Source organism: Calliopsis andreniformis, unplaced genomic scaffold, assembly GCF_051401765.1.
Source record: "Calliopsis andreniformis isolate RMS-2024a unplaced genomic scaffold, iyCalAndr_principal scaffold0133, whole genome shotgun sequence".
NCBI classification, from domain to species: Eukaryota; Metazoa; Arthropoda; class Insecta; order Hymenoptera; family Andrenidae; genus Calliopsis; species Calliopsis andreniformis.
In genome coordinates this window covers 186006-200538 of record NW_027480542.1, presented here as the reverse complement: position 1 = coordinate 200538, position 14533 = coordinate 186006, and the positions used below count along the sequence as shown (strand labels likewise).

Sequence of the window (14533 nt, the reverse complement as noted above, 5' to 3'; positions counted from 1 at the left end):
GAATGTATTATTTAATTATACGTCTTGTCAGTTTGAGTTACAGTTCTGTAATGGATTGATCTTCTTTTCAATCGTTGCTAACAACTAATATTCCTTTTGTTTTTCTACTGGGTGAAATTTAAACTGAAATATACAATCATTTAAAATACAACATTATGATTTACATTCATAGCTTATAATAATCGATTCATTTAAATCTCTCTCCAAACCTATTTTCGTGATGGCGCAGCCTGAGACTTCTACCTAAGTTCACATAATTTAGAGATATAAGAACGCGACAGTATATTGAACCCGGACTCTCGCAGTGTTGCCATTTTGCTTTCAGCACGGCTAATACTAGAGTCGGCTATGGCTTAATCCATGCTCATGAAGCGACTAAAGAATATTCTTTTATAGAGTGGAGCTATTAGAAGCTAAGATTCCTCACCTTACTGCAAACGGCGCTACGATAGAAAGTTCTCAAATTTTATAACTACCAGATAAACTTGAGATCTGGACACATAAGCTTTATTCTGTGCTCGAGCATTAAGTTTGGTTGGTAATCGTAAAGGCGAGAATCGCAACGCTACATTCGCCTAGAACGATATAATCTCTAGAGAGTTAAGATAAAGTTTAAAACAGAAATTGGCATTTGCGAATAATTTCAAGGGACTGTTTGAGTTTAATGAAAACTTCATATATGGGCAATAGAACTACTGAATTTTATCGTTATTGTCGTCAAGTATCGTCATGTTTTTAATAAGGTATTCAAATAACTATTTTTATGATATTTCGGGAAATGTCATTGCAAACAAAGTTTTATACTAGTCGTTTACTTTTTTATATTTATCTTTAATATATTTATTGCATAACCTTTCAATCATAAAAATGTATACATCCTTATTTTTCTTTGCAGAATACTCATGTAATTATTACAATTTGTTGGAACATGTATTATACTGAATTGAACTTACTGCTACATTTGCAGACTTAATATTTCTAAATTGTCCACTAAATAATGGCCTTGCGTAGAGCAAAGGGAAATTTAAGGCTGCGTGTCCCTGAGGAGACTCCTGTTCCTGTGTATGTATTTTACTCAAGTACAGTACACTTATTTTATTTCTATGTATATATATGTGGAAAACATTTTATATGTAGATATCTATATAAGCATATTATGTTAAACGAGTCCAAGCATCAGATGTAAACAAAACATTCACATGTTATAGCACATGACAGAGATTACAACTGTTGACTGACAATGACTGTCAAATGTTAGTCAATTGTTAATATCAGGGAAAATTTGTATTAGGCCATAAAAAGTATCAAATTATTGTAGTCTGCAACATTACTGCTCCTTTTTGTCTATTTCTTGCTTGTATTCATAGTTATATTTATCATTTTATCTTTGTGATACATTTGTGTTTTGTTGTTTCATATTTACTTTTGGATAACATAATTATAAACATAAATGTATATTACCACTATACCTTTGACCCAGCAGAACACTGTCATATGTATTTGTTTATAGCTGATGCTTTAACTTATCAAATATAATATAGATCATTAAGTATTAATATGTGTTTCTGTGAAATTGGTTACAATATTCTAGTACTCCGCCAAGAAATTTGGATAAAAGAACTACAATAACAATAGGCGAAAAAACCTTTGTAGTAGAAGCAGATGATTTGGAAACACTTTGTATTCTTGGGCGTGGAGCATATGGTATTGTAGACAAAGTAAAACACAAACAAAGTGGAACAATTATGGCAGTTAAGGTATTCTATTGAAATATATACACAGTGGAACCTGCATTATTGAATCTAATATGGAGACAAATAACTTCAGATAATAAAACATCAACTTTCCTTATACTAAATTTATTTTTTCATTAAATTTGTGAGCTTTCTCACATATTATTGGCGCTGATATAGATATTTTTTTATCACTGAAGTCACTAAAGTGATAAAAGAATGTCTATAATAAAGTTTACAATTTTTTAGGCAGTACTAGCATCCAATAAATCAACATTCTATAGGTAATTTTCAATTGATCATTTTTTATTTTTTGTATTAGTAATCTCTAATTTAAGAATACCATATTCTTCTGTTAAGTTTGTTTGCATACTTGTTATTTTGTAGTAATATCATTTAATAATATCACATTCTGTTTCAACTGATAACACTATCCATTTCCATCTTGATGACATTGTTATAGTTCTATATTCGCTTTAAACATGAATACCATATTGAAATGTAGATTTTGTTGTTATAATTAGTTTCGGTAACTTTGATAGAACATAGTACAAAATGTACAATACGGATAATAGAACATTTCGATAATAGTGTTCGGATGATGGGTGTTCCGATAATTGAGGTTCTACTGTACTGTACCGATATACCAATGTAATTCACGAAAATCTGCCATCCAAATTACTTAAAGACTGTTACATGGAAAAGTTTTTGAAATAAAAGTCTTAGTGTATGAAGGAGGCCACTCAGTGCTATAATTTTTTGCTATTTTGCTTTTCTATCGAAATATGAAGATCACCATAAGGTTTTCAGTTTTAATGTGTAAAGTTTGACGCTGAAACTGAACGAATGAATGCTGAATGAAAAATTATGGAGGTATGTTGGTTCAAAATAAGTAAATACTGAGATATTCTTTAGATGATTTTGAATATAACAAGTGTGTAGTCAATCAATAAGTGCTAATATAACATGTTCAATGATTTATAATATTATATGTTGCAATGATACGATTTTTCGTCTTCGGATTTCATTTATTCTCGCGGTAGACCTCATTTTTTAAAAGTTCCTAAAGAAAGTAATCAAGTGGTGTCATCCTAAGTTTTTTACTCAGTGTTTAATGTTATTTTCAATTTCACCTTCACATCTCAATAAGAAAGCAAAATAGTAAAAAAGTAATTACAGCATCATGTGCTTACTTTCATACCTTATAATTTTTATTTCAAATATTTTTCTGTATAGCAGATAATTTTCAAGTAATTTTGGGTGGCAGATGTTGGTAAATTACCTTGTATATTGACTATACTAATACTAATTTTGATGTATTTGAGTATAAGTACCTTTTACATTTTATAGAGAATAACTGCAACAGTTAATACACAAGAACAAAAGCGCTTACTTATGGATTTAGATATTTCCATGCGTAGTTCAGCATGCCAATATACAGTTCAGTTTTATGGTGCATTATTTAGAGAAGGAGATGTTTGGATATGTATGGAAGTCATGGATATGAGTTTGGATAAATTTTACACGAAAATATATAAACATGAACGTGCTATTCCTGAAGATATCTTAGGAAAAATTGCATTTGCAGTAAGTTAATAAAAAGAAGTTCTATTTTTGCCTCTCATCTTCTTACTTGAATTGTGACTAATATTTGTAGGTAGTAAGTGCATTACATTACCTGCACTCGCAACTAAGAGTAATTCATAGGGATGTGAAACCAAGTAATATCTTAATTAACCGGAAAGGGGAAGTCAAAATTTGTGATTTTGGCATTTCTGGTTACCTTGTAGATTCTGTTGCAAAAACAATTGATGCTGGATGCAAACCGTACATGGCTGTATGTAACATTTGAACATATGATATGAAAACGTATGTACTTGTTTCCATTTATTCGATAAATTCTCCATTCTAACCTTTTTTCCAGCCAGAGAGGATAGACCCATCAGGTAACCCTTCACAGTATGACATCAGATCTGATGTTTGGTCATTAGGTATATCGCTTGTTGAATTAGCTACTGGGAAGTTCCCTTATGAATCCTGGGGTACTCCATTCGAGCAGCTCAAGCAAGTTGTAAAAGATGAAGCACCAAAATTACCTGCTGGTAAATTTTCTGCTAATTTTGAAGACTTTATCAATAAATGGTAAGTCAAACCTTTTTAAACAAAATTTTTTTCATATACATTTTCATTACTCAATATACTTTTTCAGTTTGATGAAAGATTATACTGCCCGTCCGAATTATAGTCAATTATTGGAGCACGATTTTATCACAGAACATGCTAAGAAAGATACAAATGTTTCTGTATTCGTGGAAGAAATTCTAGACCTACCTGAACGTGAATAATTAACATAGTCATCCCTGATTGATCTATCACATTTTATATCAATCCATATTTGCCAATCATTCTGTACATCCATTGATATAATGTAAGTAATTTGAAGCTTATATTTGAAAGAAGTTTGTAGAATTTTTGCTGAAAAAGTAATATCATAGAAAATTCTGTTCTTTTCATTTGTTCCACGTGAAATTTGTATGTAATTATTTTTAATGTCTTTTTTGAATCAATAGATATTTCTTAATAAAGTGAAATCATGTAAATAATATATAAATATTTTTTATGCAAGGTAATACTGGTTCACTATAGCAATATAGTAAATAAAGTGTAAATTATAAAACATTTACTTGATCGTTATGTATTTCCATATCATTGAGTATTTTCAGAGGAGAATCCATATAATGTAATTGTATAGCAAAGTTAATAAGCAATAAATGTGTCAGAGAAACAAGTTTGTGTTTTAATGTATAACAGTTAATTCATAATCCTTTACATGTTTATATTATATGTATTTGGTTTTGAAGGAGAATAATATGAATAAAAAAGAGTAACAGTTTAGAATATGTTCATAGAGAATTAACAGGTGTTCAGACAATATGTACAATGTAACTTCTTACTTCCTCTTAATGTTATCCTTTCATTCAAATAGTGTATTTTATATTCATATTATTTATCACTAACAATTAGATTTATTAAAACAATTAGTAATGGAATAAATGTGATTTTTGTAGTAAACAATGTTCCATTGTATTTTTACATAAATATGTAAAATTGTTTACACTTTTTGACTACATTTGATAAGACTTTCATCTCCAATAGTAAATTATCCAATTCTTAAAAAGGTGTTAACATTCTTGTAATGTTAAAAACTTTGATTAATTGTAGAACTAAAAGAACAAACTGAAAATTAAAAATTTCTTGAATTTTTTGTTATTATACACACTTTACGCAGATTCACAAAGATGATTATTTAATTAATTTAATACATATTTACAATATATTCTTTTTTGTGTTGTTTTAATACTATAATTATAAAGATGTTTTTATGCATATAGTTTTTTATTTTATATATTACACAATCAAATAAAAATGTACATTTATATACTTTTTCGTTTGAACATTATTAATGTTAATATAATACAATTGACGATGTATTGTATTAAGTATTTAAAATATTAGACAGAAACGGGTGGCATCAGATTCATTCCTTTACAATCAAGAGCAATTTTTACGCCCACAACGAAAAATCCGATACTTTTCAGTACTGACCTGCAAGTAAAAAATAGTACATGAAAATCACATTTTAATGAGCTCTATTTCATTTCACATTATATATAAATATAAAGATTAGCTGTATCATTAAAAGGTTATAAACTTAAATATAAATAGTCTACAACTGTTCTATTATATGTACCATTTAAAAGGATCATAATATATATTCTTTATACATCTTATACATGCCATTATAACTTATATTTATTTGAACGAACACTTTCGTTTGTTTCAATCAATACTACTTCGAAGTATTCGAACTTAAAATTGTACCATTGGAAAAAATATGACCACGCTTATTTGCCATAAATAAGTAATACGTGTTATAGGTAAGTATCTCCGCCAATTTTAGTGAAGTATTATACAGCGCCACTAGTGACACATATTGGAAGTAACATGAGAGTGGGGAAGCAAATAGCAAATTACAGGGTGATCATTTTATCTGGAAACCCTTGACATTGCTGCACCCGTCGGCCAGGAGTGGAAATCCTGAGGTCTTGTCTCCGTTCTAGATACCTTTTAAACGCTGGTTATGGTCTATTACAGTCAATTATGGAACTATCAAATTCTGTAATCTAAACTAGTGCGAATGAATCGATTTCTTCTTAATGATTATTTGCATCGTCATACACAAAATTTTTAGTTGTAAAATATCTGTAAACTATTTATTTGATTTAATTTGAAATTTTCGCTCCATATCATTCAAAGAATATGAATATAACATTTGATTAACTAGTGCACAAGGGATAATGTACGTGGTAATTAATCGTTTAGATACGGCAAAGTGATGCAATAATAATTTAATATCCCACTAGCATACGAATGAAAGAATGAAACACCACATTATCTAATTACAGAGGATGGAAGAATAGATTATTCCATTTGTTACCGTATAGATCGGATTGTTACAACATCAAGAAACCTGTAGATTTATTGTCTTTCCTATACTTTGATTTATTTATAACAAATGTCTCACATTTGGTATCTTTCCTTAGACGTAAAAGTTAAGTCGTGGTATTAGTAACAGTTCTTAATCTAAAGTATTGTTTGCTTATCAGTCTATAATTAGAAACAAAAAGTATGTTTCTATTGTAAATACAGGAGTAACAAGTTTCTCCTTTATATAGAAGACTTATACATCTTTTGCGCTATTGTAAATGGATATAACACCATTCGGCTACATTATCAGGAGTCTCGGTAGAGACTCGCGCCAAGTACACCATGCACCACGAGTGGTGGGGATAACTAGCGAGAGCTCGCCGAGACTTTTTATACACGAGGATCTGGAGAAATGTTGGAACTTTTGAGCTTTTTAAAACTATCTTAGAAGATGTTTTCTTCATGGGAGTTGATTAATTATAACTCTATGAACCTTCATCTACGTATTGATGCAAATATAAGTGAAATTAGTTTATACATTATTGAAAAAATAGCATATTAAGCGGCTCGTGTGCCGGTAAATGGTAGTAATATTATAGGAATATGTCTGTAAGAACTATATCACTAGTTGTGTTAGAGAGAGAAAGATAGATTTATGTAAATTTGCGCGAATGAGAAAGATGTCAAATGCGATTTTCCTAGTCCTAAATCAATTTAAAAGTGTGTTGACATTGTTTGATTGAAGTGATTGGTAACATATCAGGAGTTTTAGCAGAGATTCGCGCCAAGTATGAATGGATAATATGAATAATATCGTGAAACTTCTTGTTAATAAATGTATTTTTATTGGATGAATAAAAATGTTTATAAACTAGCAGTGTTATTTTTAGCAATCGTGTACCGATTGCCGATTTTTTTGAAGTTGCTGTGATTATTATTTTACATCAGGTAAATTTGATGATTATATGATTTTCGTTTGACAGTTTGTTGAAATAGAGGTTATGTATCTGAGTTTTATTTTCTCTATAATTGTGTATTTTAAATGAAAGTAATAAAGGAGTTTATATGTTTTCAGTTTAATTTATTAATTATATTTATTTTGTGGTTTCAGTTATTTAGGCATAAGCATTATTTATGCGCTTATCAGTTTTTATATTTATAGATAGTTGAAGTAGAAATTTTTGTAAATCAAGCACCAATTAATAATCAAACTAGAAGCTTTTTGTGCTTAAAAGTATATAAGTTATATACAGTTACTAATTATTAAAATTCTTTTAATGAAATAGAAATATCGTACACACAGTCTGAATTAGAATAACAGCCCTAACCCCAACTATCAGGGTTACAATACCCATAATAAGTAGATACAATAAAGGAAAATCATAAGTACACATATTTTACTAGAAAATATAATATCATAAAAGGGATAAAAATAAAAACACAAAAAGTATCTTATTAATAAATTTATTAATTATGAAAAGTAATTATTACTTTTTATAGCTACAATCCACAACAACAGTCAGTGTTTCGTTGCGGAAACAGTATACGCAAGTGTCATTATACGTGTATATTAAGAGTCGGAATTTCTACTTGGTTACACATTGACGATGTCGTTGTGAATGAACAAAAATAGCCCAAAGGTGCCAAAAACGCTTACATATTTTTCTTGGAGAAATGTTCGAAATAAAAGAGTTGCATATTGTAATAACATTATAAACTATGAGATTCATCATGAGGTAACGTATCAGAAATTATTAAATTAAAGTACGATCGTATTGAATATTTGTGTAAATAAATAGTAGCGACAAATTTATACATGTATATTTGCATATTCGTGTTGACTTGAAATAGGGGGTAAAATTTGCAAAAAATAATTAAATCCCAACAAAGACACTGTCAGTGTAAAAATATACGCCAAATATATTCGCAAAAATCGTAATAATTCCGATCCCAGCAAAAGTATTGTCAATGTATCCCCACAAAAACACTATCAGTGTATCCCAGCAAAAACATTGTCGGTGTAAAAATGTACACCCAATACATTTGCAAAAATCGTAGTTATTCCGCTTTTACAAAGTATCGAAATGAAATAAATCCAAGTACATAAGCCTTTTATAGTTTATAGTCCAGTATGCGCTGTGAAAAATTTGCGAGATAAGCATCACTTTAGAAGTTATACACAATGTGCGCTCTAAAAAATTTACCATATAAGTATCACTTTAGGAGTTGTACATAATGTGCATTCAAAAAAATTTGCGAGACAAGTATCATTTTAGGAGCCATGTAGAAATTGAAAAAAAGAAGAATAAAACGTACTTGGCGGGCCCTTTTACGAAGGAAATGTTTTTACCAGGCTTGGATTAAGGAAGGAAAAATGACTAAGAGAGATTAGAGGGAGTAGGAGAAATTAGAAAGGACGTAACCTCTGGTTAGTATATCAAAAGCTTTGATAGAAACTTGCGCTAAGTACATTACATTCGCACTACAAGTGGTGGGGGTGAATCAATTATACGTCAAATAAGCGATCCGTTCAGCTATAATAAATTTAAATACTGGTAACAACTGAGCGAGGATTTCAGAACTGCTTTTTAGCAGAGGTGGTACAAGCTTATTCGAAACTCTCTGTATCCCCTAGATCTAGTTCTGACAGAATTAATGGGAATGCTTTTCTCATTAAAACATTTCCTTCGTAAAAGGGCCCGACAATTACGTTTTATTCTTTTTTTTTTTTCACTTTCTGCATGACTTCTAAAGTAATACTTATGTGGCAAATTTTTTAGAGCGCACATTGTGTATGACTCCTAAAGTGATGCTTATCTCGCAAATTTTTCACAGCGCACACTGGACTATTCACATAAGCTATAAAAGGCTTATGTACTTGGCTTTATTTCATTTCGATACTTTGTAAGAGCGGAATAACCACGATTTTTGCAAATGTACTGAGTGTACATCAGAGCTCTAGATTTCAAGTGAACCGAGTGAGATACCCGAGTACCCGGGTACCCGTGAGATACCCGAGTATACCAAAATTACCCGTATTTCCCGGGTATCTCACGGGTACCCGGAGCATGAGATAGATAAGAATCTCATGCCGAATTAAGCCGAGTTGAGCCGAATTGAGCCGATTGCTTTGCGGTAATTTTAGACTCTAGTCACATTGTCAATACTCTTCACATTTACGTTTAATTCCTCGTACAGCACTTAAAATCAAAGTAAATATAAATGTTGAGTTGACGATACAAATATCGTTTAGTTATTTTCTGTTATTTTCAAAGCAGATGACATTTCACTAATTCTCACCTTACAGCTTTCGTTTTGTTTCTATATTTATCAGGACTTATCGTTAAGACACTATGTAACTCAACGTGTGTGCAAAAATAGATAAATTGTCATTCGATCATAAATCGAATGTGATACAAAAAATTCAACAAAACTAATTCTTGCCTTGTATGTGATATGTTTCAATTTATATATCTATTTACATATATGTACACAATCTATATTTTAAATATTTCTGTTTTGATATAAAAATACTGTTATATTCGGCCTTCACCTGGTCCTCTTCTTCGCTGTCAATAAGCACGAAATCCATCAGCATTTCATAACATTGTTATGCGAGCGATAATAACCAACACCGCCGAGCTGATTCAACAAAACAACGCGTAAGCGTTTTTCCTTTTGGGTATTACGAAGAATGACCCAAAAAGAATATTATAAAGAGGAGGCGAGTCAATCAGTTAGTTAGTCTTTTAGTCAGGATTAACAGCGAGGGCGTATCGCGTAGTAACGGGATAGCGCGTAAAGAATCAAAGGGAACAGCTAGTAATTCCGCGAAGTTCGTATTCGCTTTCTTATACCGCGTAAAGAAAATTCGCGAAGTACGAAGTTGGGAAGTGTGTGAAATAAAGGAACTCGCGACGAGAAGCGACCCAGAATGACTAGCGACCGGCTACACTGGCGCGGTGACATCCTTGACTTTGTATACTCAGTTAAGAAGAAGGAGTTGGTATGTAAACTGCGACTTGTTAAAAATATATATAATTGTTACACCTAAACAAGATATATCAGTTTACTTTCCTCCCTCTCCTTCCACTACATGTAAGAGAAACTTTAATCAAGGTGTGCTTTAGCACTTTAAAAGAGCAAGAACCCCTAAGGTTGATCTCCGCTGTTCGAGACGACCGTCGTCTAGTTAGGACGTAACAATACTAATAAATTTACATTTTCAGGTGATAAGCAAGAGCGCTTGTCATTTACAATATTCTCAGCTGTAGAAAAACCGCTCTGAACTAGCAGATGTAGCTGGAATACTTAAATAAGCTTTTGCTAGATTTGATAATTTTTTATATTTAAATGTATTACATTTCCACCAGAAAAAAGGGTTTAAATTATGATGTATTTGTGACTCTAACAAATATGAATCAAATTCGGAATTAACATTTTTATTCACATCTTGTTGAAGTATGAAATCTAATGCACTTGGAACAATAAAACTTTTGTCTTCATTTGTATTATTTTCATTTCTATTATTGTCTGTACTATTGTAACAACCAGCCGCGACCTCATCTGTGAGGAAATCCGGCGTTGCAGGACATTTTTCCTTTTGCAATTAATAAATGATAAGTGATAATTAGATTCTAACAGTGGCAGTGATAGAAAACCCTTACCTCGAATCCTTAATCGAACCCTTAATCGAACCCTCGCGCCAGCGACACGCGGGACGCGTGTGCACACACAACGGAACGATTCCCATTACGCGTGCGCACAAGATCAGTACGTCATCAGGGCGACATTCTATGGCGTGCGATAGTACACACGTTGACGACCAGATGATGACAGTACGAGCCAATCAACAAACAACGCTCTATATACGCCGGCGCAAACACTACCAGACGCATGCGCCAAAAACCCGGAACCCAATAGAGAGCGCATATCCTGCGATGACTCCTACACGCGCAGGCGCAACACGACGTTACCCCTACAGCGAAGGGTTCAAAGAGGGCCCAAAGATAAGATGTTAGATCTACTATCTAGTCGGTGCTAATAGACTTGTATAGCTTTAAGAATAGTATTAAGTATTTCTAATTTGCACAACTATTAGATTAATAAATATTGTTATATATTAATTGAAAAGACGAATCCTAGTCTGTGAAATTTATTTCATAATCGCACACCACACGAATCCTACTCCTTGTTCACAGATAAGTCGCTCTATCTGTGAACATTTTATGCATTATGACGCACGGTTCATTACAAAACAATAAACAACATGTCAATGCAATGATGAAAACATTATAAGAATATATCTGTTTCTTAAGGCCACTCGTTTCAGGGTCCAATTCCTCACAAAATTCAGTCTAACTAGGAATACTATTATTTCGTTTATAACGTAAAAATTCAGAATTCTATTTGATCCGTATTTTGTATTTTGGTTCATAGTATTCACATATAAATTTGTGAAACGATCGATCAACATTTAGTCAGTGAAAACAACGAAAATATACCATTTTTTAATATAGTTTTTTGAACAAATTAATATTTTCAAAAATTGTTTACACAGGTGAATTCGTCGTTCAAAGATACGCAATCTCCCCATTTACACCATTTTGCTACACGCAATAGTTTTCGAGATATTAAGCAAAATATGTGTTTCATCCTCAACTTTGGGGGTGGTTTTAACCGCCTTAACATGAATTAGAGCCAGTAAAAAAGAATACCTTTGAATATTTTCGGCTATTCTATAATCTTGCCAAGTTTCATAAAAATCGGAGATTTATATCTTGCGATATCGCCTTGTAACTTGAACATTATTTCCTGTTTTAGCTAAACTGTGTTCTTAACATTTTGAAATTACATGCTTTGAGAAGTCTTTGCAGCAGAAGCTACTAAGCTATTTTCCAACAAAGACAAGAAACTTAGCGCACAGTGCAGCATTACATTGACATCGTATCGACGCGGCGGTCCCTCCTACCGATCAGTCACTGAAATTCATTTTCAGTCACTGAAAATGAAATGGTACATTAATTTTTATGTACAAGATATTGACAATAAGGCATAACCATGGGTATAATTTACTTTGTAAGGATTTAAAACTTTCCTCCAAATTTTCGGCGGTTTTTTCTTGACTCACTAAAAATATAAATTAAATTAACTTTGGGTACATCAGTATTTTTTGGGTAGGAATAAACGACGCACTGTAGCGAGTGATTTACAATACGTATACAATATTTATTTATATAATTATTATAGAACAGGGTAAACACGTGCACTCGCGTGCATTACACGACGTAAGCGCCGAGCCGTACCGATCACAGGTGGCGCTACCGACAGTCGACCACCCATCGTTTTTCCGAATAGTATTCGAATATACCGCGCATCTCAAACGTTCGATGTTCGCGTGATCGATTTCGCAGCATTACAAATTTCAGCGAGTTAACGTGCCGGTGGCGATCTCTTGGCCTAGTCGCGCTACCAACAGCCTACTATAAGGACGAATAAACGTGATTGTTTCTCGAATAACTGTGAGTCTCGTCTTTCACACCCAGTACAACTATCTGCTTTACTTCCCAATACTGATTCCCCAACCTTCCAGCGCCTGAATTCTACGATTCTGGACAACATCGGCTCCTCGTTCGAGCCGTGCTACAAAGAGTTGCAAAATCGAACAATCAGAAATATATATAGTATCATAAACATTAAAAACATTTTATAAGGAATGTTACGTGGAATAACTTGTGGAATAACTTCATTCGGCCATTGCTTTAATTCTGTCTTTTTTTTTTACTGATTTTAATTTGTTTTGAAATATACACTGGCGCAATACCTTTGAATTCGAATTTGAATGTAGATGTTTCTTGAAAAATTAAATTGTGACCTGCGCTAGCCTATCTATCCTCCGTGATTACCTGGTTATATCTTTTTCAAATTATAAAATTTTTGCAAATTTTACAAACGTAACAAAAATGCAATTACAGTTGGTTAAAGCGTAGGTGTTTGGCGTCGAAGCATGTTGGAAATAAACTTTATTTTAAGAGATATGAATGCGTTTTAGCACGCACAGAGTGTACCCCTCTTTTGGCTTTTACGCAAAAAATTGTGAAGGTACTATTAAACGAAGGCACATATTCAGAGGGAGCTATTATCAAAATATTGATTTACAACTTCTAAATGGGAATATTCACTGCAGGAATAATGTAAATTGTACAAGTACACTTAATCTCATGAAAGTTACCTAATACTCTTACATCTTCATCTAAATTCTTACGACGTTTGTAAAATTAGGAGGGGTATAACTTCAAACAGACTAATGGTATTTATTTTGTGTTGAGATCGTTTTACAGTATACAGTTTTTTAATGATTTGTCAATGTGTTTTCTAACATACCAGCTATACCCTTGATTTTGTATTACTATCTTTTGGCAGATCTATAAAGGTGCAGATTGGAAGCACTACATTTTTGAGAGATGCTAATTCCAAACTTTCGATTTACACTATCAGATTTATAAAATTCTAGTCGGTTCACTTTATTTTTCGTTTTAATTACGTATGAGAAATTAAAACCGTTTAAATTTCCCATCTATTGCCTTGTCGGGCATGCGCAGTGCCACTTGCTGTTTTAGGAAATCACTTAATTAATAACTTTGACTAAGCTATTGTGAATTTGGAAAAAGTAAAGTAAGTAAAAAGTGCAAATAAGAGTAGCAAAAGTGAAATTTTTCTTTGCAATTAGATATACGAAGAAAATAGTATTTTAGAAGATATCGGTATGTTTTCATGTATGAAATGTGGAATTTCGTTTTTACTATTATTTAAAGAAATTGAGGATGTAATTAAAAAGAAAGGTATTTTCGGAGGGTGCTATTAAAGAGGAATAGGCTAGTATTTTTTTCCCGGAATTTGTATTCCCGCAGGCTGGGGTGAGGGCAGTTTTAGATTAGACGGCACAAGTAAAGCAAATGAATCATGAAGCATTTCACCATTCAATGACGAGTAAAAATTGTTAAAACATTCTATTAAAATAATTTAGTGTTACTGTTACGGTTAATCTTTCGTTTTGGTGATTTCATCTGGTCACCTAGACCTAGATTATCAGACTAAACTGCATCCGGGCTTTTTTCTGTGAAGTGATCTTAAAAATAAGGCCGATAGACCAAATACATTTGAGCTGCTAAAAGATACTATTCGAGAAACAATAGTGAATATATCTTCTGAAATTTATCAAGATATAATGAAAACGCAATCAAGAGAGCTAGAACTTCTATGGCGACTTGTGGTAGATATATTTCTGATATATTTCATACATCATTCCCAAG

General features: G+C 32.1%; 1 protein-coding gene and 1 long non-coding RNA gene across 2 annotated transcripts; one reads left to right on the top strand and one right to left on the bottom strand.

The window, feature by feature from the left end:
- Positions 1-610: 610 nt before the first annotated feature.
- Positions 611-4507, top strand: Lic (dual specificity mitogen-activated protein kinase kinase lic). Its single transcript, XM_076391864.1, has 7 exons — positions 611-743; positions 896-1062; positions 1592-1757; positions 3084-3320; positions 3391-3570; positions 3658-3875; positions 3943-4507. Exons 2-7 carry the CDS (start codon positions 998-1000, stop codon positions 4076-4078), a joined length of 1002 nt encoding a protein of 333 aa, XP_076247979.1. The 5' UTR covers positions 611-743; positions 896-997; the 3' UTR covers positions 4079-4507.
- Positions 4508-5019: 512 nt separating this feature from the next.
- Positions 5020-5670, bottom strand: LOC143187646 (uncharacterized). Its single transcript, XR_013003248.1, has 2 exons — positions 5485-5670; positions 5020-5339 (listed from the first exon to the last, which is right to left on the bottom strand). It is a non-coding gene; the product is annotated as an uncharacterized LOC143187646 (long non-coding RNA).
- Between the last annotated feature and the right edge of the window lie 8863 nt (positions 5671-14533).

Coding starts and splice junctions, on each gene's coding strand:
- Lic (XM_076391864.1), top strand. CDS start 998: ATGGCCTTGCGTAGAGCAAAGGGAAATTTAAGGCTGCGTGTCCCTGAG. Junction 1,758..3,083: donor GAACAATTATGGCAGTTAAG/GTATTCTATTGA, acceptor TACATTTTATAG/AGAATAACTGCAACAGTTAA. Junction 3,876..3,942: donor GAAGACTTTATCAATAAATG/GTAAGTCAAACC, acceptor ATACTTTTTCAG/TTTGATGAAAGATTATACTG.